The following is a 24,094-nucleotide window of genomic DNA, read 5'->3' as shown; positions in this document are numbered from 1 at the left end:
AGTATTCTTGTACCATTCTTCATGAGATTTTTCACCTAGGTAATTAAATGATTTTTTTTGTTGTTATTCAACTAGTATTTTTTACATCTTGCTTAAATTATCTCTTGCTAGTATGTAAAAATAAAATCAATTTTTGTATATTGTCTATGTATGCAGACCATGCTAAATTTTCATACTTGTTCGAATGGTTTTGGAATTCTTTTTGATTTTTTTACATATTGTCAACAAATGGCGACAATGACTTTTATAAAGATAATCCTATGTTTTATTTCTTTTCATATCTTATGCTTTCCAAAATTTCCATTACAGCATTGGCTAGAAGTGATGAGAATATCTTTGTTTCATTCCCAATATCGGGGGAAATCAATGCCTTGCAATTAAGTACTTTGTGTGCTATAAAATTTGTATATTTATTATCAGACTAAGGAAGTTCTTTGAATTCATAGTATAATAAGAGTACTTATGAATGAACATTAAATATTACCAAATGCTCTTCCATATTTGTTTTTTAAGATGATTATATAGCTTTCCTCCTTTATCCTGTTTGGTAAACCACAGTGCTTCATTTTCTAAATACAGATCATTTTTTCATTCCTAGAGTAAATCCAAATTGACCTCAGTGTACAGTCCTTTTCATACACTGACAGACCCATTTGTTAACATCTTACTTAGAATTTTTCTGTCTATGTTCACGAGAGAAATTGGCCTATAATTTATTTTCTTTTAATGTTCTTGTCAAGCATTGGATTTAAGATAATGCTGACCTCTTAAAATGAATTGGGAAATATTCCCTCTTTTGTATTTTATAAAAAGAGTTCTGTTAAATTGGTGTCTGGTACAGTTTACCAGTGAAGCCATCAAGGTCTAGAATTACAGGTGAAATATCTTTCATAAAAATAAGACTAGTCTAACTTTCTGTCTCTTTTTTTCAGTTTTGAGGAGTTGTGTTCTTCTAGAAGACTATCCATTTCAAATAAATGTTCTCATTCTTTCATGAAATTGTTCTTAACATCTTTATTGATAATATCTGTGGGGTATTTAGAGATGCATTCCTTTTTATTTTGGATAATTATTTGTTCCTCTTTCCTTTTCTTGGCTACTTTCACTGAGTATCAGTTTTATTAGTGTTTTAAAGAACCAACCCTTTAGCTATAGGTTTATTTTATATTTTTTTAATTTTTGCTCTTCTATTTATCTTTTCCATCTTTCTACTTTTTAGTAGACCTAAAAGGTCAGTTTTTTAAACCATTTTGGAATGGATGTTTAAATCATTGGTTTCACCTCTCCTTTTTCCCCTACTAAATGCATTTTAGGCAATAAATGTTCCTAGAGCTGTGGTTGAGCTACCTCCCCCAACTTTTGGAATGTCATAATTTTATTATCATGTAATTAAAATATTTTCCATTTCCATCATAAGTTTTGACCTATGATTTGTATTCCAATATATTGCTTCATTTCCAGTCATGAAGATTTTCTAGTGGTATTTATATTTTTTTTAATTCTATTTGTTTATTTCTATGTGGTACTGAGAATCAAACCCAGGGCCTCACACATGCTAGGCAATGTTCTACCACTAAGCTACACCCCAAACCCCATTTTTGTTATTTCTGCAGAGCTTATTCCAATGTAGTCATTGAAGATATCTATGTTATTTTAATAATTTCAAGTTTGTTGAAACTCCTTTATGGCTCTAAATAAGGTCAAGTTTTATAAATTTTCTGTCTGCTTTAAAAGACCATACTCAACTTGATGGTTGCAGTAGTAAAAGTATGCATCAATCTTTTAATTACATTTGTATAACTAAGAGTTATACAAAGTTATTTTTTTCTGGATAATTGAAACTTCTGTCATAATGAAGTGGCATTCATTAGCTATAGTAATACTTCTTTCCCTAAAGTCCACTAGTTTTCTGATGTTTGTATACTTTTACCAGCTTTCTGCTGTTGAGTGTTTTCATGGTATGGTTTTTTTTCCCATGCTTGTACTTTGGGCTATTCTGCATCTGTATATTTAAAGTATACTGCTGTATCAAGCTTTGTAGTCTCAGACTACCTTTTATTTGGCCAAATTTGTGCCAGGGTAATGGGCAGTAACTCAGTCACAGTCACACCACGCAATGTGTGTGAGGGTGGTCACATGCCACTGAGAATGGGATTTGATGGGTAAAGATGCCTCACATATGTCCCTCAAGTCCCCAGTAGCAGTGGCTAACTTGATGCTGCAGCCCTGGCTTGTCTTTCACCTTCTCTTTGTGTCTTCCTCAGCATCTCATCCCTGCTTCCCAGAGGGCTTCCCAGCCAGCCACCAGCACCTTCTGTCTCACATTTTCTTTTCTTTTTTTTTTTTTTTTTTGGTGTGGGGAGGGTGGGGACCATGTTGGGATGGAACCCAGGGCCTGGTGGGTGCTGAGAAAGTGTTTAGCACCCTAGCCCTCCAATTTCGCTTTCAAGGGAACAATATTGTTTGTTTTTAATCAGTCTTTTATTTTTTAATTGGAATAGTTTAGTCTGTTCAAATGTAATACAATAGCTTATACATATTTGGATTTGAATCTGCTGTTTTACACTTATTCTTTAACTCTTATCTTCTGCTCGATTGCTTCCTGTATTTTATTTTACAACTTTTTACTAGTTATTGTAGAGCAGGGATCAGCAAACGATAGCCCACATGCCAAGTCCTACTGGATCAGTCACCTTAATGTAAGGAGGTTTTGAGATGGATCTAATGGGATTTAGTCCTGGCAAGCTTGGCTCACACAGTCTCATGGCATGGACTTAGGGGTTGCAACAGAAACCTTTGGTGGGAACAGGAGTGATGCTTCCTAGAGCCTCTCCTTCTTGGGGGCCACAGATTGTGGTTTTGGTCCCATGACCCCACAGTCTGTTCAAAGCCCTGCCCAGAAATCATCTATATGTTAAAATGATAGTAAAGTCCAGATATCTTTTTTTCTTCTATAATGACCTGACCTAGCCTCAGTGGTGATGGTATGTGTTTAATAAATGTTTAGTGGTAAGAGAAGTAATTTATTTTGCATTTTTCCTGTAGGCAGAATGGCAAGTTTTAAGCCAGTATTAAAAACAACTCCCCAGTTAGAGTGGTCAAGTGATGAAAGAGTCTGTCTCATAAGTACCCACTACAAGAAATGCACAGGGCAGACATTCGAGTTTAAATGTCCCAAGTTTGAAAATCATTTGTCACCAGAACATGGAGACGATTACAGGTTCGGCACTAATTTGGGTTAGATAACCTCCATTTTTTTCCATCTTTTAGTTTCTTTGGTTTCAGTTTTTATATAAGCTGTGATCTTCCCTTTTCTTTAGTATTTTGCTTCCTGGTTTCTGATTGTGTAGCTGATCCAAAATACAGTCTAGACCCTCTTACTGTGTCTTTGTAAAGAACAGGACAGTGAAAGACCCTGCCAGTGGGGAATGGGGAATATTAAAATAAATTCACTTTGCAGCCTGAATGTCTCTGAATATACAAAGGCAGTTGCTGATTCTTTTGAACAGAACAATGGTTCAAGTAAGGACTTAAGAAATGACTAGAGGAAGATTGAATTGTCTGTAATAACAGAAATTAAAAAAAAAAACACTGATTTATTTGATCCAATGGAGCAAACAATATCAGCAATTTGAAATTTGCTTCCAGGTGGACAAAAGTGATGGCCTGTTTTTGTTTTCATGTGGGTTTTCTTTGGGGGGGGTTGTTTTGCTTTTTAGGTTTCCTGGCTCAGTCATTCAATCAGCTCACACCTTTTGGGGAACATGGGCTAAGAAGAGGTGTGCCAAGGGTCCTCTGGCAGCCATTTTGATGGTGCTACTTCCCAATGTTTACAAGTGGATTTCATGGAACACTTTCTTGGGGGTTCACATCTTTGGAAATAGAATGCTATCTGCTTTTTAAAAAAAGTTTGGGGGAAAAACATAAACAATTTACATATTATTTCCATTTAAAATGGAGCACTGTTGGAGAGCATGAGACCATAGCAAGTGGCTGTATGTGGTGTATGGGGGGGTCACTAGAAATCAGGTGAGTGGCTTGTATTGGGGGTGTCCCTGCAATCAGGTCATTATCCCCAGCTGCTGTGGTGGTCTTGTCTGTTTTATGTTTTAATTTTCTTATTCGCAGTCATATTTTTAACTTACATCAAGGAAAGACAGCAAACTAACCATAGTTATAAAATTAAATGATTTTGCAAATTCACATGAAGGTCATTTTTGTCAGAGTAGAAGTTGCATTCACAATTAAAAAATCTTATATAGGCCACTCAATTTTTTCATAAATATAAGACTATTAAAAAGGCCAGGTGTGGTGGCTCATGGCTGTTTCCCAGCTCTTGGGAGGTGGGATAGGATCATAGTTCGAGACCAGTCCAAGTTAGCAAGACCTTATCTCAAAGAACAAGCCAGGCATGGTGGTTCATGTCTATAATCACAGCTATACAGAGGTGTAAGTAAGAGGATTACTGTCTGAAGCCAGGCGTAAGCAAAAGTGAGACCCTATCTGAAACATAACCAAAGCAAAAAGGGCTGGGGGAGTGACTCACGTGGTAGAGTGCTTGCCTAGCAAGCATGGGGCCTGGAGTTCCAACTCTAGGACCACCCAAAAAAATAAATAAATAAACTATTAGAAAAAGCTTACTAACTTAAAAACAATGTAATTCTATTCAAAGTATAAAAATAAATATTTGGCTGTTTTTATTACTCCAAAGCCAATGGTAAAAGATAAAATATAGTAATGATTGCATATAGGCACAAAGTTACCTAGGACCTCAACATTTTGCATGGAGAGAAGCATTTGCCTTCAGTTCAAAATAAAGCATAAATGTATTGACATCAATCATTTAATTCTTTATTTTTTAATTGTAAATTTTTTATTAAGATACATTCATAGTGACAATTCCAATTAGGCTTATATTGTACATTGGTTAACCATTTAATTCTTTAAAGTGAAAAAGGAAAGAATTTAAAAATACAAGACTCTTTTATCAACACTCAATACCAACCTGGTACTTCCAGGGGGTTTTCTCTGTGTTTTAATATGATGAAATCAAACATGATAACAATATCATTTTAATTTATCTATCAAAACTTGTCTTCTTCCTTACATAATTCATTTAAAGTAAACTTTAAAATGTGCCCTTTACTATATCAGGAAGGGCTGAATATTGCCAGGTTATATGAAATACACATTTCTAAATATAATCGTTAATAAAACAGAAGTTTTAACTTCAGGTAATCTCTCTATCGTATATCATGAAATAGTTACAAGTGATTTTCTAAATTTTTAAGGTCTGTCAAAAGTGGTTTATGTCCTTTTTAAACTTTGGTAATACTAAATTCCTACATTGGGAGCTTCCCCCTTATTTTACAGTTGAGAAAGCAAGTTCAGGGGGACTGAGTAATTTGCCCAAGGACCAACACCTAATGGATGTCAGATTCTAGATTAAAACTCAGGATGAGCAGGGCATGTTGGTGCACACTGTGATCCCAGCTACTCAGGAGGTGAAGGCAGGAGGAGCTCGAGTTCCAGGCCAGCCTCGGCAATGTTAGCAAGGCACCATCTCTAAAACAAAATACAGACAAAAGGGCTGAAAGTGTGTCTCAGGTGGCAGAGCACTTGCCTAGCACGTGCGAGACCCTAGGTTCAATCCCCAGTACCGCAATCAATCAGTAAACAAATAATCAGGACGATCTGATTCTAAAATTACTCTCTTAATCATTTTTCCTAGTGTGGCTGTCCTTACCTGGCAGTGAGAACAGGAAAGAGAAGTTTGAATGACGTTTCCAAGATAAAAATCATTTCAATCATCTAGATTGAAATTTTGATGAAGGGGGTGAAAGGTGGCATCAAATATTAAGGCTTCAGCTGAGAAAATTGGGGAGGGAGTGTGACTACCATAAAAATAATTAAAGAAATAAGAAATTTGATTTAGGTAGAAAGGTGCTGAGGTTAATTTTTGGCATAGTTGAGTCACAAGTAACTTAAGACTTACAAAAAGAACAATCACATAGACATTTGGAAATACAGAACTGAAGGGCTGTTAGAAGTTAGTACCAAAAGTTTAGACTTCAGTTCCTTCTGTAGACGGGGTTAAGAAAGCCACTGAGAGAATGAAAAACAGAGAGAGAAGAAAATACCATCCAAGCCTTGGTAAACACTGTCACTTGGGATTTTGAGGGGAAAAATATGAGCAAAGAGGAAAACAACAAAATAAAAAACGAGAAGTTAAAAGGACAACCAAGAACACATGGAACCATGAAAACCAAGAGATACTAAACATGGTTTAAATTTCTTGAGTTTGTGTGAGATGTTTCATTTTATTTAATCTTTGTAATATCTCAGGGAGATCGATCCATTCATCTCTGTTGGCAAATGAGAACACAGCTGCTTAGCAAGGTTAAACCATATGCCCATCACTCAGCTGGTAAGTCTGGGCCAAAACTTGGATCCACATTGTCCCAGCTTTCAAAGTCCATTTCCTACCTAGTGGTCTCCAGAATACACAAGGTAAAACACTGGGATGTGGGTCTTCCCATTACAAATTAAAATAATTATATCTGGCTCTTGAAAATTTTTGTATTTTATAATATGTGTCCTACATTAGCATGGAAATACATGTATATCATATAAATCCATCACTTATAAATTGCTAAGTATATGTTTATTGAGGTATATGCTACCCAAATTTACTAATACAAAGATGTAATTTTTTTAAAAAATGGAGATTATCACTTCAAACCACAAAGCAAATTTTGCTTTGTCCTAAATAAGCTGCATTCACTTCAGGTGGTCATAATACCTTTTCAACGTGATACTTGTTCTAATTTAGTCAAATAAAAACTTTATTTCCTAGGCTTTTTTCGTATCATTTCCTGGGATTTTCAGAAATTCATGAAAGCCTTTGGGCCAATGAGGTGCTTTGCGATAGTGAAAGCAACAGAGACCATAGACCAAACAGATGTGGGTTCAAATACCAGCTTTTACCTTCCGGCCATGTGCTCTCAGACAAGTGCTTTGTGTCTCAGAGCCAGGGTTTGTTCATCTACAAAATCGAGATAATATTTAACTTTTAGATTGTTGCAAAGTTTAGCAATATTGTAAGGGAAAAGTTTAGCTTTGGCCTGCCATTTAAAAATAGCAGCAAATAGAAAGCAAATAGTAGCAACAAGAGAAGTATATGTTTGCTGTGGGCAACATCTGTGGCCTAATATTCATTTTGTCTCTAAAACTAGGTTGCATATATGTTGGGCAACATTTGGCCTAAATTGTTCCTTCATTCAACCTGGAAATTTATATGAATTTTGACAGAGAAATGTTTCTTTCAGTGTGGAGAGCCCCTGCATGCTGCCACATAGGTTGGAGTACGCCAATGACAGGGACTGTAACGAGACTTGTGAACACAGACCTTGTAGGGCCCAGAATAAGTGTGGAAGATATGCTGGGAGCGGGCCGAGTATCTGGCACCTCCACAGAACTAAAGGAGACAAATGTTGGTTTATTGAATGCCTTTCTATTTGTCTGATGCTTTCCCCAGATCTGCACTCCTGACTTAGTGGTATTCCTGGCTTGTGCCAACCAGAGACTCAAAGAAAGATTACTGAAGCGTGCAGAACAGCAGGGGCGGCCTGATGACAATCTAAAAGCCACCCAAAGAAGACTAATGAACTTCAAGCAGAATGCCACTCCATTGGTTAAATACTTCCAGGAAAAGGGGCTCATCATGACAGTAAGTTAACTTTCCTTTCAGATTTCTAACCGGCCCATGTGCTCACTGAGGTTTCTCCACTTTAAAAAGTAGCTTTGGGAGAGGGCTGCAAAATCAATCATTTTGACCTGAATGGCCTTTATTTAGCCATAATAATTTTTAAAAACTTTCATTTTAGTTTAATTGATTTTTATGAGAGGTGAAAAATTGTAATCTTATCTAGAAGTCTATAACCCCCAAGTAAAAAAGTATTTTGAAGCAACTATTTTGCCTGTCTTTGAAAACAAAATTGATAGACTTATAAACAACAGTTGGCATGGTGTTACAGTAGATTTAAATTAAGTTAGGCTTTGTTTATCATAATGTACTACATAAAGAAATGAGATTCTGATTTCATAAAAGAATTTTCTAGTGGTTTGACTTGTGATAAACAAGTGACACCTATTAACATGGTAGGCATTAATCTCCATGCTTGTTTCATACAATGCAAATATTGACGCATACAATGCAAGTACTAACATTTTCTTGAATGTTTAGTTTTGTGGTTAATTGTATTCAATGAGCCAGTGAAGGATGACACTGAATCACTAGTTAATTCAGTTCTTAGAATCTAAACAGTAGATTAGATTCCCTACAATGTCAGATTTCTACACTAAGTCACAGGGAAGACCAAGAATATCATAGACCATCTGAAAAAAGCCTTATCTGCAAGACAACATTAAACCACAGCAGCTGGATGACAGGCAGGCCTCACCGAGCCTCCTCTCGGCCCTGGACCTTCCAGAGAATCTGATGAAAGTGACACATACCCACACCCCAAAAAGGCATCTCAAACATTTTTCACAAGGTTTAGCCAACAAGTGGGGTCCATCCACAGAGCTTCTGTGACCTAACATTCGTGGGTTAAAACTCTGTTCATTAGACCAGGACGCCCTTGAACCTGAAAGATCCATCAATCTCTTTGCAGTCTTGATATACTCACACAGTTTGCTCTTTGAGTCAAAGTTGTCATGTCAGAGAGTTGTAAATCTGATCTGAAAATTGTTCACAATGCCGGAGTTCATTTTTTTAAATTAAAGCTTGAATAAAATTAGAACTTGAATAATAGGCAAGATTTAGGGAAATCAGGGTGAATGTTTCTATGGCTATTTTTGGTTAGGGTTGTTGTGTGTTTTTCCTCACCAATTACCAATGCTGATGTTGTGTCATGAAAAAAAAAATTCACCCCCCAACTACAAGGTACAGAGCCAGGATTTTAATTGATGTGTGCAAGACTGAAGGTATTGCCAGTGTCTCTGATTACTCCCTACTTGTCACGTTCGTCATCACAAGCAGAGCAGATTCCACAGATGAATGCAGAGTGGGGATTGTTAATTTACTAATATTGTGCATGGAGGTGAAATGCCATTGCCTCTAATTGGGGGAGTCAGTAACAATGTAGATGACAGCCCATAACCTCACTGCTAACACCAAATGAGCTTTAAGATAAACACTTCTAATTACTGGAAGAAAACTTGCCTTGGAAAGACACCTTTTGGAAAGCAGTGAACACAGACTGAGCTCTGGGGAATATCATTTGAAAACAAGAGTATGACAAAGAAGAAAATGCTGCATCCTGGAACACATGTTCCCTTTCAGAGCCTGGATCAGAGTTCACTTCTGGAATCAAAATATATTTGGTAACATTTCTACTTTTAAAGATAAGCTAAATGATAATAATTAAAAAAGATCATCCTCATTAATTACAAGCTTGTTAAGATTTTAATAAGATTCTGTTAAGAGATCAAATTACAATACATCCTTTCCTATATAGTCCCCTCCCACACACCTTGGCTTCTACCTGCCATTCCTAATTGATTCATTTATTCATTTAGTAAATATTTATTGAGAACCATAATACTCTGCTAGTTGTTTGGGGTGCAAAGTTAAGTAATCAAAGAGTAAAGATCTTTATTTATTCACAGGTTTATTCCAAGTGCCTAGGACAGTACTTGCCCAGTACACAGTGAGCTCCTAGTAAATGAAGAGCTTATAAACTGTGGGGGAAGAGACAGGGAACAGTGAGGTACCAAGTGTGACAACTGATGGGTTGTTAAGTATGAGAATGTGCTGGGAGCCCTTACATATGCCATGTACTGCACTAGGGACTGGAATTCCCTGCTGTGAATAGAACAGACTCCATCCAAGAGGAGGTTTTATCATTTATCTCCAAGCCAGCTTCCCGAAAGACCATCATAGACGCCATGACTCTCTTTGGTCCAGTTGAGAAACCTTCTCTTGGTGTTCCTCACCTGTAGGGCTTTGGAGTCTGAAACCTCACTTGGAATTTCATGATGCCCCACAAGGTATCACCCTAGCTGTGAGTTGGAGGGGATGTTCTCTACCTTGTAATGTTGTGTGGGAAATGAAAGAATGGGAGTAACATGGTAGTGTTTACGGTGCACCAGCAGCCTCATTTCCAGTTCAGATACTAGCTGTACCATGTGCCACCTGCAGACTTCCCCCAGAGTACTTACCTTCTCTCTGACTCACACACTTTACCTGTAGAATGGATATAATCATCAATCCTACCCCAGTGTGACTGTGAGAATTAAATGGATGTCAAGTGCTTAACATAGTGCTTAGAACCTTGTGAGGGTAATTGACAGATAATCGTTTTATAATTTTGTATTTCTTCCTCTTTCCCTTCCCCATCTAGTGCTCATCTTCTGGAATCTAACGATTCTATGTTGTTTGAGGGAACTTAGTGCCTTTTCTCCAATAGATATGTTATTGAAGAAATTCAAAATTAATAATATAGGTTTTTAAGACTTTATGACAATTTCACTTTTTTCTTTAAAAGTATCTGTTAATCAGTTATAAAATTGACCCAGTGGGTTTTTTCTTATTTGTTTTTGTTCTTTATGGTGCTGGGGATGGAACCCAGAATCCTCACATGCTAGGCAATCACTGTACCACTGAGCTGCCTCCTCAGAAGTTGTGGATTTTTTTTAATATCTACATTGTCTATGTAATCAAGCTATATGATGGATGTGTCTGAATAATGTAGCTGAATGGAAATGGCCATCAATTCATTCTTTTTTCTTTTTTACTTCATCATTGACTGTGTATCTGTTGGAAAATTCGACTAAAAAGCAAACCCAATTTGACTGAAAAGAAAATCTAATAGTAATAACCAGGAAAAACATACTACCACCTGAATATTATATCCTATCAACATGGTTCCTGTCACGTGGATCTTTTTACTCTATTATTTTATTACTTTCCTGTGTATAGCCATGTGTGCAAGTATGAGTTTAAGTGATAGGCCATCATAAAGTTAATATATTAGGGACCTCTTCATAGAATCCTTTCCAACGTGTTTATATGTTATTTTTCACTTGCTGTAGGTTAGATATAATTTCTCATCATGTCTTTATTTAGTGCTGTGCTTGTACTTAAAGATTACAATGCCGTGAGTTCTCAGAGTTTGTCAGATGTTTCCCATGGAAGTTTGAGTGCATTCTGGAGCTAGAAAAGGTCCTTATTTCACATAACTGAGTAAGCTGTGTCTCATGACATTTTGAGGCACTTGGATTTTATGAAACTGCATAACTCTTGAACAATAATTTCTCTTTTGTAGATCTTTTAAAGCCTCAATAAAATGTCTGTTTTTATCTTTAGTTCTATAAACTTTTAAAACAAAAACAAAAGTAGTCCTTTTAAATCATCCTTGGTCAAGTCTTTGTAATTTATGTGTGTGTGTTGCTAAGGATCAATTCAGAGCCTTTCATACGCTAGATAAATTCTCTACCACTGAGCCATACCTACAACCCAAGTCTTTGTAAGTTTGATATGTTTGTGTGTTTGTGCAGTTTTGTTTATATTTAAACAAAGGGGACTTTTTAAAGTGCTTAAAAATAATAGGGCAAAGTTAATATCTATGCTATTTTCAAAAATGTATTCAAAACCTTGTGCCATTGGATGATCCATTAAGCCAGAAAAACATGCCGCTCCTAAGGGAAATAGCTATACATTTGTGTGCACTGAACAAGTGCTGCTTAATGTGGGTGGCAATCAGTGGACATCTACGTTCAGCTTTAGACTGTGAAGTAAGCAAACAGCCATTTTCCTTCAGGACTTCCAGTAGGAGGAAGCCACAGAAGTCTGACTTTTGTGTGAAGAGGCCTCTTAATTTATACCCAAGTTTCCCAACTGGATTTCTTCAGCCAGAGAAGGAATAGACTGAAAAATCATAAACCCAGGATTAATTCTTGTTCTCTAATACCTGTTTTCCTGGGGGAGCAGGTAAGTGACTGCAGTAAGATCCCATATCCTCTCATTTCACATGAGATAGAACAGAAAAAATTCTATTAACTTTTTTTTTTAACTTTACAGAGTGAGGGCATTAGGAAAAAGGACCATCTATTTTTGGCATTGTTTGAAAGGGATGTTTTTGACACAGAAACAAACTAGGAATGATGTTTCTCCAAATAAAGTAAACAAATGTTGGCTTTTATAAAACTCCCAACATCTGCCTTTCTCTTATTTTGCTGTGAGTTGGAGAACATTTCATCACAAACTAGCTTCAGTGCTGGGGAACATGACATAGAGCACTCACTCTTGTCAAAGCCACCCTCACTTATATACCTGACCTTGTCCCTGGACCCCAGAGAACCTCATATTCTTAATTTACCCCTTATCACTTCCTTCCTTCAAATTTGAGAATTCTCTCATTATACATTTCAAATTTACCACTGAAACTATGTAATTCCCATCCCATTAGACAATCTTACCCAAAGGAAAAATAAACAGGAACAGTAAAAGTTAATTTAGACAGAACTGCTGAATAATTATTTGTTAATTAACTTCAAGCTTCATAGGAATCAACACTAACATTTAAAATACAAGAATGCTTATCCCTCAAATCCCAAGACACAACCTGGTCATCATCACTACCTCCACTAGCATCACCCCACAGGTGGAAAAGAAAAATACATAGAGCTTCAGAAGAAATCAATCTGAACAGCATAAACCCTCAGAAGATTCAGTAGCTTCTCAAACTTAAGAAAAAGGCAAAGAAAATGCTTGATAACAGCTTGTTCGAACAAAGCCATTGCCTTAAAGTTACTAGGAGGAAAATTTTGTTACTGCTTCTCAACAGGTCAGAAGCTGATGTATAACATAGTGAAGCTGTATTTCCTTTACATATGCAGACTTAGTCTATCCTGTTTAAACATCCATTGTCATGGAACCAAAAACTCCCACTGATCCTGTTTGTTGGATTTCATAACTAAGAAAGTAGTCATAGCTAGGTGCCCGGTGGTTCAGGCATGTAATCCTAGCTATTCGGGAGGCAGAGATCAGAAGGATCACAGTTCGAAGCCAACACCAGCAAATAGTTCTTGAGACCCTATCTCAAAAAAATCCATCACAAAAAAGTCCCGACACAGTAGCTCAAGTTGTAAGAGCACCTGCCTAGCAAGCCTGAGACCCTAAGTTCAAACCCCAATGCTGCCAAAAAAAAAAAAAAACCACAGTAAAGGAGGAGTTTTTGAAGGCTAATAAATAGGAAAGACTGGAAGACACTTACTTGAGTGACAGCTGTATTTGTGTACCTAGACATATGGCCCTCTAAATTGTTTGCCAGTTGCCCAGAGTATTTTTAAACTAGGTAAACAGTACTTTCTGGTATAAAATCTGGTAATGATAAAATCTCAATATCAGGAGCCTAGAAGTATAATAAAAATTTCTGTCTTTTGACTTCAATAAGAGTAGATTATAGGAATCATATTGTCTGGGCAACAAGAATTTATCCAATCCTACAGAATGCAGAGCAGGCAAGTGACTGCAGCAAGATCCAATATCCTCTAATTTCACTAGTTATAGGGCAGAAAAAAATGCTATTAAATGGGTCTAATATGACATTGACTTTTTTTAACTTTACAGAGTGAGGGCATTAGAAAAAAGGACCATTTACTCTTGGCATTGACCATCTAGAACTAAATTGAAAAGTGGATCTGGTCTTTTCATAAACTATCATTGTTGTGGGCTCTAAAAACTGAAATGCTATGATACCAGTTTCATTTTCTGATCTTTAAATGGAAAAAAAAAACCCTGAGAGATAAAACCATTTTCATACAAAATCCCAACCCACATACAGCAAAGTAACATCCACAGTCCTGGGGATCCAATCATGCTGGTTCCTAAACAGCATGGAAACAGGGTTAACTAACAGATACTCTATTTATAGCTTATTCTGCGTTCTGTCTCTGAAACAAGCACACGTCCTAGCTCACAAAGCTTGCTCCCTATCAGTAGTTCTCCCACTCAGCAGGCAGCGAGCAAACCAAATGGCTTAACAAATGCATCTCCTTTCTAAGTTGGAAATTGAAGCTGGAAATTGGTAAAATCCTATCGCCAGCTCTTGATGATAAGGGCTCTTGCCAACCAACACAGTATTCGCATTTGATGTTTTAAACAGGTGTGTGGGGGCAAAATCAGGAGAAATTTTAAGAAAAAACACACCTCCTCCCTTGCAAAATGCTTTTGGATTGATTTTATTACTACCAATACTTGTGAAATAGAGTCCAAATCTCCATGAACACTTTTTAAATTATTTTAAGTGTAAAGTAATGCCTTCAGATGATAACTGTGAAACAAATGACATGGGTAAAATTAAAATGACACTCAAGTGCCCACATTTGGAAGATTCACATCAATGAGCAAACTGAAAAAGAATGTATGAAAACAATTCCATTTACAATAACCTCAAAAAAAATCAAATACCTAGGTGTAAACCTAACAAAAGATGTGAATGACCTCTATCAGGAAAACTATAAACTTCTGAAGAAAAAGATTGAGGAAGACTATAGAAAGTGGAGAGATCTCCCATGCTCATGGATTGGTAGACTCAACATAGTAAAAATGTCGATACTCCCAAAAGCCATCTACATGTTTAATGTAATTCCCATCAAAATTCCAATGACATTTGTTAAAGAGATTGAAAAATCTACCATTAAATTTATATGGAAACACAAGAGGCCACGAATAACCAAGGCAATACTCAGTCAAAAGAACAATGCTGGAGGTATCACAATACCTGACTTCAAACTATAATACAAAGCAATAGCAGTAAAAACAGCATGGTACTGGCATAAAAACAAACATAAAGACCAGTGGAACAGAATAGAGGACCCGGATATGAAGCCACACAACTATAACCAACTTGTCTTCGACAAAGGAGCTAAAAATATACGATGGAGAAAAGACAGCCTCTTCAACAAAAACTGCTGGGAAAACTGGTTACCAGCCTGCAAAAAACTGAAACTAGATCCATGTATATCACCCTGTACCAATATTAACTCAAAATGGATAAAGGATTTTAATTTCGGACCCCAAACTCTAAAGTTGGTACAGGAAAGAGTAGGAAATACTTTGGAACTAATAGGTATAGGCAAGGACTTTCTCAGCAGCTCAGCAACTAACAGATAGCATAGATAAATGGGGCTTCATAAAACTAAAAAGCTTCTGCTCAACAAAAGAAATGGTCTCTAAACTGAAGAGACCACACACAGAGTGGGAGAAAATATTTGCCAGCTATACATCAGACAAAGGACTGATAACCAGAATATATAGGGAATTCAAAAAACTAAATTCTCCCAAAATTAATGAACCAATAAAGAAATGGGCAAGTGAACTAAACAGAACTTTCTCAAAAAAAGAAATTCAAATGGCCAAAAAACACATGAAAAAATGCTAACCATCTCTAGCCATAAAGGAAATGCAAATTAAAACCACACTAAGAATCCACCTCACCCCTGTTAGAACAGGCATCATTAGCAACACCACTAACAACAGGTGTTGGCGAGGATGTGGGGAAAAAGGAACCCTTTTACACTGTAGGTGGGAATGCAAATTAGTACAACCACTCTGGAAAAAATTTGGAGGCTTCTTAAAAATCTAAACATAGATCTACCATATGATCCAGCAATACCACTCTTGGGGATATACCCAAAAGAATGTGACACAGGTTACTCCAAAGGCACCTGCACACCCATGTTTATTGCGGCTCTACTCACAATAGCCAAGTTATGGAAACAGCCAAGATGCCCCAGCACTGACGAATGGATTAAGAAAATGTGGTATCTATACACAATGGAATTTTATGCAGCCATGAAGAAGAATGAAATGTTATCATTCGCTGGTAAATGGATGGAATTGGAGAACATCATTCTGAGTGAGGTTAGCCTGTCCCAAAAGACCAAAAATCGTATGTTCTCCCTCATATGCGGACATTAGATCAAGGGCAAACACATGCTAAGTCTTATTGGGAACATGAGTAAGAACATAATATTTTTGATAAAATTCAATAACCATCATCCTGAATGCTTAATAAGTTCAAAATGCTTCACAGCGGGGCGTTATTCTGCACCACGTCTCTTTGAGACAGATATTCTCAGCATTTGCATTTTGTACATGAGGAAATTAAAGCACACAAGAATGTCATTCTCAGGTGCCCAGGAGAGCACTTGTGACCTCTGTGTTGTCCTTCACTAACACACTCATGCACTCTGGATCTTGGAGAGGAAGCTCCTTGACCATTTTCTTCAACATTTGTCACTTGGTATGCATCTCTGCTCAGCCATAACCTCTTGATTTCTGCTTTTCAAAAAAGAATCGATGGGAAAATCAATTCTATTGCTACATTACATTGAGGATTTTTTTAAACTGTGTTTTAGCGGGTAATAGATGTAAAATTATAAACATACTTCGTAAGTTGATTCCTCCCAGCACACATAACAAGGGAATTTTACCACAAATAGCCAATTGTTGGGGCTTGTGTTTCTGTGTGTCTGTCTTGTGCTCCTGTCTGGTTACCAAGCACAGTTCCACCAACCAGGTGGAAATCCAAGGCTTCAGCTCTGCTGTGGTCAACATGCTGGCCTTCTCTGCTCTGAGTCTATCACTTTTCTCCCCATTACAATGATCCTTTTCTAGTCATTCCTACAAACATGGTGCCCTTTCCATCAGACAGCAGTGAGCCTTCCTTCTTTTAATAGTGTCTGTTAACATGCCAAACGGTAATACCTTCCCTCATCCAGTATGTGGGAACACAGAGCGGGTGCAGAGCCATATGACTTTCTGAAGTTTGTGCTGCAGGCACACAAATGACATAAACCCAAATACCCTGAACCCACCCCAGGAAAGGGCACATGCCCCACTAAGAGGAAGATCACCAGGGAGAGTCAGGGCAGGGAGTAACTCCTGGGAAGATTGGGGAAGGCAGGGAAGAGATGGCACATGGGGAAGGCAGGCTCAGGGTAGAAGATGTACAGCATTGAGTGAGATCGGGAATGGGGGAGCAGAGGTTCTGGGGCCCAGCTGAGGGAGGCCCTGAAGTGCTAGGCAGATCATTCTGTAGGAAGGGCTGGTGTTAAGGCCTGAGTGAGAGTGTGACAGCTTAAAGTCTTGAACTGGAAGGTGTGTGTAAAAGCATGAGTATGGGAAGCATCCAGAATGGATTTGATAGGCACCTGGCCTGGGATGATGACTGTGTGACACAGGTTTAGCTTTCTGTAGGGTGTGGCCTATACCTGTCTGAAACTAACTGCAAAACTGAGAGAAACTGTGACAGGGCTCTGAGGAAAAGGAGCACCATGAAGCACCAGCATCCCAGGTGCAAGGCAAATTCTACCAATTTAACCACTTTGACTTCCCATTTGGATAGTTTTCATGATGAGGTTGAAAGGAAAAGGGATGGAAAGGGGAAGAAGAATGTAACAGTGGTCCCCCACATCTGTGAGGAATATGTTTCAAGACCCACAGTGGATGTTCGCACTCATATCCCAACTAGGACAGAGTAGGATGATGTGAGATTTTTACCACACTACTCAAAATGGTATGCAATTTAAAACTTCCAGATTGTTCACTTCTGGAATTTTCTGTGTAATATTTCTGGTTGACTGCAGGTAACTGAAGTTGTGGAAAGTAAATGTGGTTAAAGGGTGGTCCTATAACCAGGACTCTGACAAGCTAGAGCACTGTAAAGTGACATTGAAATCCAGGCAAAGAGAGAGCAAGTTAGTTGAATCACCAGTTATTCTTCCCACAAATAACTGCTTCAAAATAATTCATTGAGTTAATAAACTAGTGAATTAAGTCAAACATTACGAATATATCTGGACCCATTCATTTTTGAGGCAGACAGCCTTACACAGCTTATAACTATGAAGATATAATTCCATTAAAGCACTCACTAGTAATCAGTTATCACCAAAAACAAAAGGGTTGTATCTCTAATGCTGTGTTTCACTGTAAGTAACAGAATAGCTGAATAGCTCTGGCTTAAATAAACAGATTTATTTCATTTGTGTCAAAGTAAGTATAAAGGTGGATGATCCGGGGCTGGTTCAATGACTAAATGGTGTTGTAGTCTTTTTTCTGTTTAAAAAGATATAGTGAAATATATTTGCAAACAATTCTATTAAATTGTTAAAATAATAGCTGCTTTAATATGCAAGGCTCTTTATTCACTTCATACCTAATTCTCACAATAGTCTTTTATGGTTAGAACAGGAAAAGGAAGCTTAAAGAGGTTTGGGAACATGCCCAAAGTCCCAAAGCCACAGAATAATAAGGGGGCTGAGGTTCAAAATAGGTCCTATTTTCCAGGGTTTGCCGGGCTGATAGCAAAGGATTGGGTCAGAACCACGTCCAACACAGTAAACTCCCTCTCAAAACCATTAGAAAAGATACTGAGAATGCCATATTAATGTGACCCAAGATGTTGTTGACTAGTTAGAAGGTAAACTGAGGCACAAAATAAATTTTAAAGAATTTATTTGAAGGTGGGGCAGTGTGGTACACACCTCTAATCCCAGTTACTTGGAAGGTAGAGATAGAGAGGGCAGACTGAGCAAAAAGTTAGCAATATCCCAATCTCAGTAAATAAGCTGGGTATGTTGGTGCATATCTGTAATCCCAGCTACAAGGCAGGTGTAGGTAGGAGGAGCTCAGTCAGAGATTGGCCCCAGGCAAAAACTTGAGGCCTTATCCCAAAAAATAACTGTAACAAAAGAGAGGCTGGAGGCATGCCTTACATGGTAGAGCACTTGTCTAGCACATGTGGAGCTCTGAGTTCAAACCCCAGTATCACACACACACACACACACACACACACACACACACAAAGAACTTATTTGAGCAAACTGTGTTTCATGAATTGGATAGCTCCACACCAGAAGGGGTTTGGGGCTCCAAAGATGGAATCCAGAGAGAAGGCTTTATTGGGGTGAGCATGGAAATGAAGCAAAGCAACTATACAACTGCCTATTGTGATCTATTCTGCTGGAAATTTCCTAGTTATAGAAGGTGGGTGGGACCCCTGGTCACTGGCCACAAGTTTCCTTTGCCTTTAGTGTATACTTTTAATGTACACATTATTAGGCTTCATTTACATTTGCAAATCAAACAAGGTTAATGTCACTTACTAAGCTGAACTGACTGTCTGCTCATGGAGTCTTCACGCCTGGCCTCCATTTTAAGTTACATCAACAAAAGTGACCATTTTCATTACAGAACAATAAATTGAATTCTAGAGGAGATGGAAAGGAGCTAACATCCTATATTCAGTGCTGTGCTAACAACTTTACAATTTTTTTCCTCTTCCAGTTCCTCAACCCTGTAAGTTAAGTATTAAATTATTTAGTGCTTTATATACAGCAAGTGTTTCTTCTAAGATTATCTCTTTTCAAGTGAAGACAGGTGCTTGTTGCCCTTTTCCAGATAAATCCTAAACTGCACACCATTACTTGGCCCATTCACTCTGTGTATCAGTTACTCCATGTGTCACATTCCCTTGGTTCCCTTGGTGAAGCAGGAACTCCTTTCTGACTGGCCTCCCTCCTCTGTCATCCTGCCTCCTACCCAGCTGGTGTCTGGAAGGCTCTTTTCCTCCTTTAATCTGACCTACAGGGGGATACATACAGATACCCAGAGGTGCCCCAATTCTGAAGGAGCCAATGTAGGAAAGGAAGAGAGGAGGAGGAAGTGGCTCAGGCCTCTGTAGGATGGACACTGGATGACAAGATGGAACAGACTGTGCCTGTCTTCTCCAGGATGACCCCTGTGGGACTGAGTGAGCTCAAAACACACAGGGCTAGGGTTCTTCCAGGCATTCAAAGGAGTAATGAGGCATTTGAAATTTCTGAGTGACTAATCACAGTCATTAACAAGTTCAGGATTAGAAACAGGAATAGATGGATGGGAAAGACAGAACCAAGGGATAAACAGCCAGGGAAGGAGCGGGGAAATAAAAGTAGTCTTATCTTAACTATTCTAACTTCTTTTTTATTGCATCCCCTCCTTAATTGAGACATTTAATTTAACACAATGTAAAATAACCTTGAGAACTGACTCATTTATCAGTTTCTTTGTAGACAATTATTTTAAGATTTCTAGTTAATGTGGAATACTTAGTGATTAAGAGAAATGTTGATTTTTGGCTTTCAGAGCTCCTACATGAAGCAAAAACACTCTGAATTTAGGAAGATGCCTGCAGGAAGGCACCTGAATGTGCCTAAGTCGTAGCATGGAGGCTTTGCTCAGCAGTAAGCTACTTAATAGGGACAAGGCAACCAGCACAGTGACAGAGACAGATGTAGTGACTGCTTTAAAATGCGTGTTGGATTAATGCATACTAACTGAATTAATTGCATGTTAATTCTGTTGATGGCTGAATTCATGAGTATATGTTGAACTGCATGTATTCATTCTGAGTGTAAGAACTTGTATAGACTTCATTCATTTGGATTGAATAAGAAGCTTTTCATAATGTCTTAAACTCAGGCTTTCTAAAGTAACATGCTTTGCTCCATGGTCTGGCCTCTAACCATTGCTGATTCACAGGTTATTTGAAGGTGTCAGCAACCATGAAAGATATATACCACAGAGTGTTGCTTCAAACAATTGTCAAATTTAGGATCAGGAAGAAAAAATAAAAATAATGGATTTCTTTGGTTAAAAAAAAAATCTTGTTTCTTACCTGAAAATTAATTCTGAAAATATTGAGTATTGTGCATTGTGAGATTATTCTTTCTGTATTCTAAAATTCCTGCTTAAAAACTTAAACACAGACATCACCACCCCTTGATATACACTTGATAATGTTTATTTTTAGTTTTTCTACCAAATCTTTACAATTCATATGTTTATAACAAATTAATTCTGCCCCAAGTCCAAAAAGATGATATGATTCTTTACAATTGAATCCTTACTATAGTAGTTATTTCCAACCAAATTCAGTTTGGTTCAGGTCTTATAAGGCCTACGGTGAAATCCTTTGGTCATATGAACAATGCTGGATGACCATAGCTTACTTCTGATTACTCATGCATTTCCTCAATTCAACTTGAATTCCTGGAACACTGAAATTTGATATTAACAGTCAGTTCCTTTAAATTATTTGGGTAGACAATCCAGTAATGCTACTCCATATTCTCTGAAATGGTAGTCAAATTTTAAATTGTAAGAAAAGAAACATAGATAGGGAATTTCAGTTTTCTCAAATTATCTTCTGTTGCTCATGGTTATACAAAGATTGCCTTCTCAAGTAGGGACTGCTGCCCAAGCTTATCCCCTCTCCAGCCTGCCTTGACTGGTGGGATTGTCATGCTTAGGATGGCTTCTTCTGGAAGCCACCCTGATGGGGACAGCTGACCCATTTAGATTCCACTCATGGCAGTTATGTTATTTCACATAGAAATTCTACTTCTTTATGAGTCTGTTCTTTTGGTATTATAATTCTGTCTGTATGATTCTACCATCTACTTTCTTCTTTATAATTCTACAGTCATGTTCAATTCTTTATTTTCAGCCCCTGGCTTAGAGCCCTTAAGTTCACCTTCAATATATATTTACTACTGGAATAGACCATATTAATGGGTTGTCAGCTATATGGTGACCCTCACTAAGTATATATGTGCATTTTATATGTATAAGAGAAGAAAGAGCAAAAGCAAAGCCAAAAAAGATGTTCCATCTTGAGAACTTTTGTTCACATCTTCTCTGCAGTTGACCCAATGAATGATGTCTATACTAGTTTTGTTCACACTCAGAATGAATATATGTAGTCCAGCACATTGGCATGAATTCAATAATTAATTCAATTAATATGCAATTCTACCTTGTAAAATTTCATGCCTTTACATTGCCATGAACACACTTTGTTTTCCTTTTAAGTCTTTCATCTTGGTTAAAATTTGTCTTAATTTGTACTCTTGTACATTCCCGTAATATAAATTGTAGTACTTCCAATAATGTATATTTCAGAAATCTTGTGCAATGTCACTAAAACAAAAGCTCTGTGAGGGAAGGTATTTCAACTGACTTCTTTACTATCATAGCCCAAACTCCTAGACCACTGCCTAGCAACTAGCAGGTGTTTAATAAATATTTGCTGACTAAAAATGGATTTATTTTTATTAGTGTGGGTTAATTATATATAAAGTAAAAAGTTTCATTGTGATGTAGCTAGGCATGCATATAACATACTTTGGCCATAGTTACTCTCTTTATTACCCTTTCTTGTCTCGGTACCCCTCCCCTTTCCTCTCGCCCTTCCCCTTCCCCATGAGTTCCCCTTTTACTTTCAGGACCTTAGTTTTTTGTTTGTTTGGATTTATTTCCTCCTAGCTTCCACAAATGAGAGAAAACATGAGGGACTTGTCTTTGTGGGACTGGCTTATTTCACTTCACGTGATGATCTCCAGTTTCATCCATTTTCCAGTAAACAACATAATTTCATTCTTCTTTATGGCTGAATAAAATTCCATTGTGTACATATACCACATTTTCTGTATCCATTCATCCATTGAAGGGCACCTAGACAGGTTCCACAACTTGGCTGTTATGAATACTGCTGTGATACACATGGGTATATAGCTATCTCTATAGTAAACCAATTTTGACTCTTCTGGATATATACCCAGAAGTGATATGGCTAGATCATATGGAAGTTCTACTTTTAATTTTTGAGGAACCTCCATACTGATTTCCATAATGGAAAAATATGGGTTTGAACTAACATCCTAACCACAGCCTGGCTTTGGAGACAAAAAGAAGAATCCAAAACCAACAAAAAAATCAGTCAAGTGAAAACAGCATCATCTATCAAAGAAAAAAAAAAACAGAAAACAGGGCAGGTGATTAAAACCTCAGAAGACAGAGGCAAACACATCGTTTTCATCATGGTTCTAGATGATTCACCAGCTCTTGGCTTTGTACAAGTTGCTGAAACTCTCGGGGCCTCAGCTCTACTATTTGAAAAGTAACTCTCATAATACCTACCTTATAGGTAGACCATGAAGACTGAGTGAGAAAGGGTAATTAAAGCGTTGGTGCCCAGCAAAGAGAGCACCAATCAGGCAGACTCTCTTGTTATTTGGATGGCATTGCCTCAGTATGGGCTAGAAGTATTATTAGTGCTATAGCAACCACATGTGCTGTGTACTTTCTCATCCTCATTCTTTCATTGTATTGGATTTCTGACAAGAGAGAGATTCCTGTATTCCAGTGACATTCTGTAAATCTCAGGAAGGTGGTTTCTGCAGCTCCGATGAAATGATGAACTGAGAAAACTGAACATAGCTTAACAGTCAAAAGAAGTGTCGCCAACCTGTCACCGGTTATAAAAGTCCTCCAGAAGTTATTTATGGGCTCTTGATGTTGATTTCTCTGTCTTCTTACTACTTCCAATTTTATTTTCATTCTTGTTATTGACTCTCCCCACTTTCTTCCTCTCTGAGGAGAGAGGATTTCGGCAGAATCAAGAATGTTGGGTAGGGCTGCCAATCTCATAGTCTGTTCATGACTGTCTCATTCAAAACCCAGCTTAATTCAAAGAAACCTCATCCTGTAGAAATGCTGCAAGTCACTTTTCTCATCACTGTGACAAAATACTTGACAAAACAACTTACAAAAGGAAAAAACTGTTTTGCTTACATTTCCAGAGGGTTTGATCCATGGTTGTTTGGCCCCATGCACTTGGGCAGAACACCATGGCAGTGGGAGCATGTAGAGGAGAAAGCTGTTCACTTCTTAGCAGGACAAGATAATGCAGAAAGGGGTCAGGGCAAGATATAACCTCCAAGGACACTCCTACAGGGATCTACTTCCTCTAACTAGGCCCCACTATCTCTCAATAATGCCATCATATTATGAATTCATCAAGGGATTCATTCATTCCTTAGGTCAGGGTCCTCGTGATCTAGTTCTCTCTGTCCCCCAGAAGTGTGCTTTCCTAATCTTTGGGTAATAATCAATCTAATCAAATCAATGATCAAAATTAACTATCCCAAGACTCCATGACAAATATGACATTAAGCAAAATGTCATGTGGTATGAAGA

The 24,094-nt window shown here is 37.6% G+C and overlaps 1 protein-coding gene across 2 annotated transcripts in view; it reads left to right on the top strand.

Moving 5' to 3' along the window:
* The window catches only part of Ak5 (adenylate kinase 5), a 279,023-nt gene that overhangs the window by 92,455 nt on the left and 162,474 nt on the right, over window positions 1–24,094 (top strand). For both annotated transcript variants that reach the window (XM_074079730.1, XM_074079729.1), the window contains exon 6: window positions 7,538–7,729. In XM_074079730.1, coding sequence (XP_073935831.1) covers window positions 7,538–7,729 — 192 coding nt within the window. The remainder of the gene's footprint in view (window positions 1–7,537; window positions 7,730–24,094) is intronic.

Source organism: Castor canadensis, chromosome 7, assembly GCF_047511655.1.
Source record: "Castor canadensis chromosome 7, mCasCan1.hap1v2, whole genome shotgun sequence".
NCBI lineage: Eukaryota > Metazoa > Chordata > Mammalia > Rodentia > Castoridae > Castor > Castor canadensis.
The sequence above is the reverse complement of the archived record's forward strand: the minus strand, read 5'-3'. Positions and strand labels throughout refer to the sequence as shown.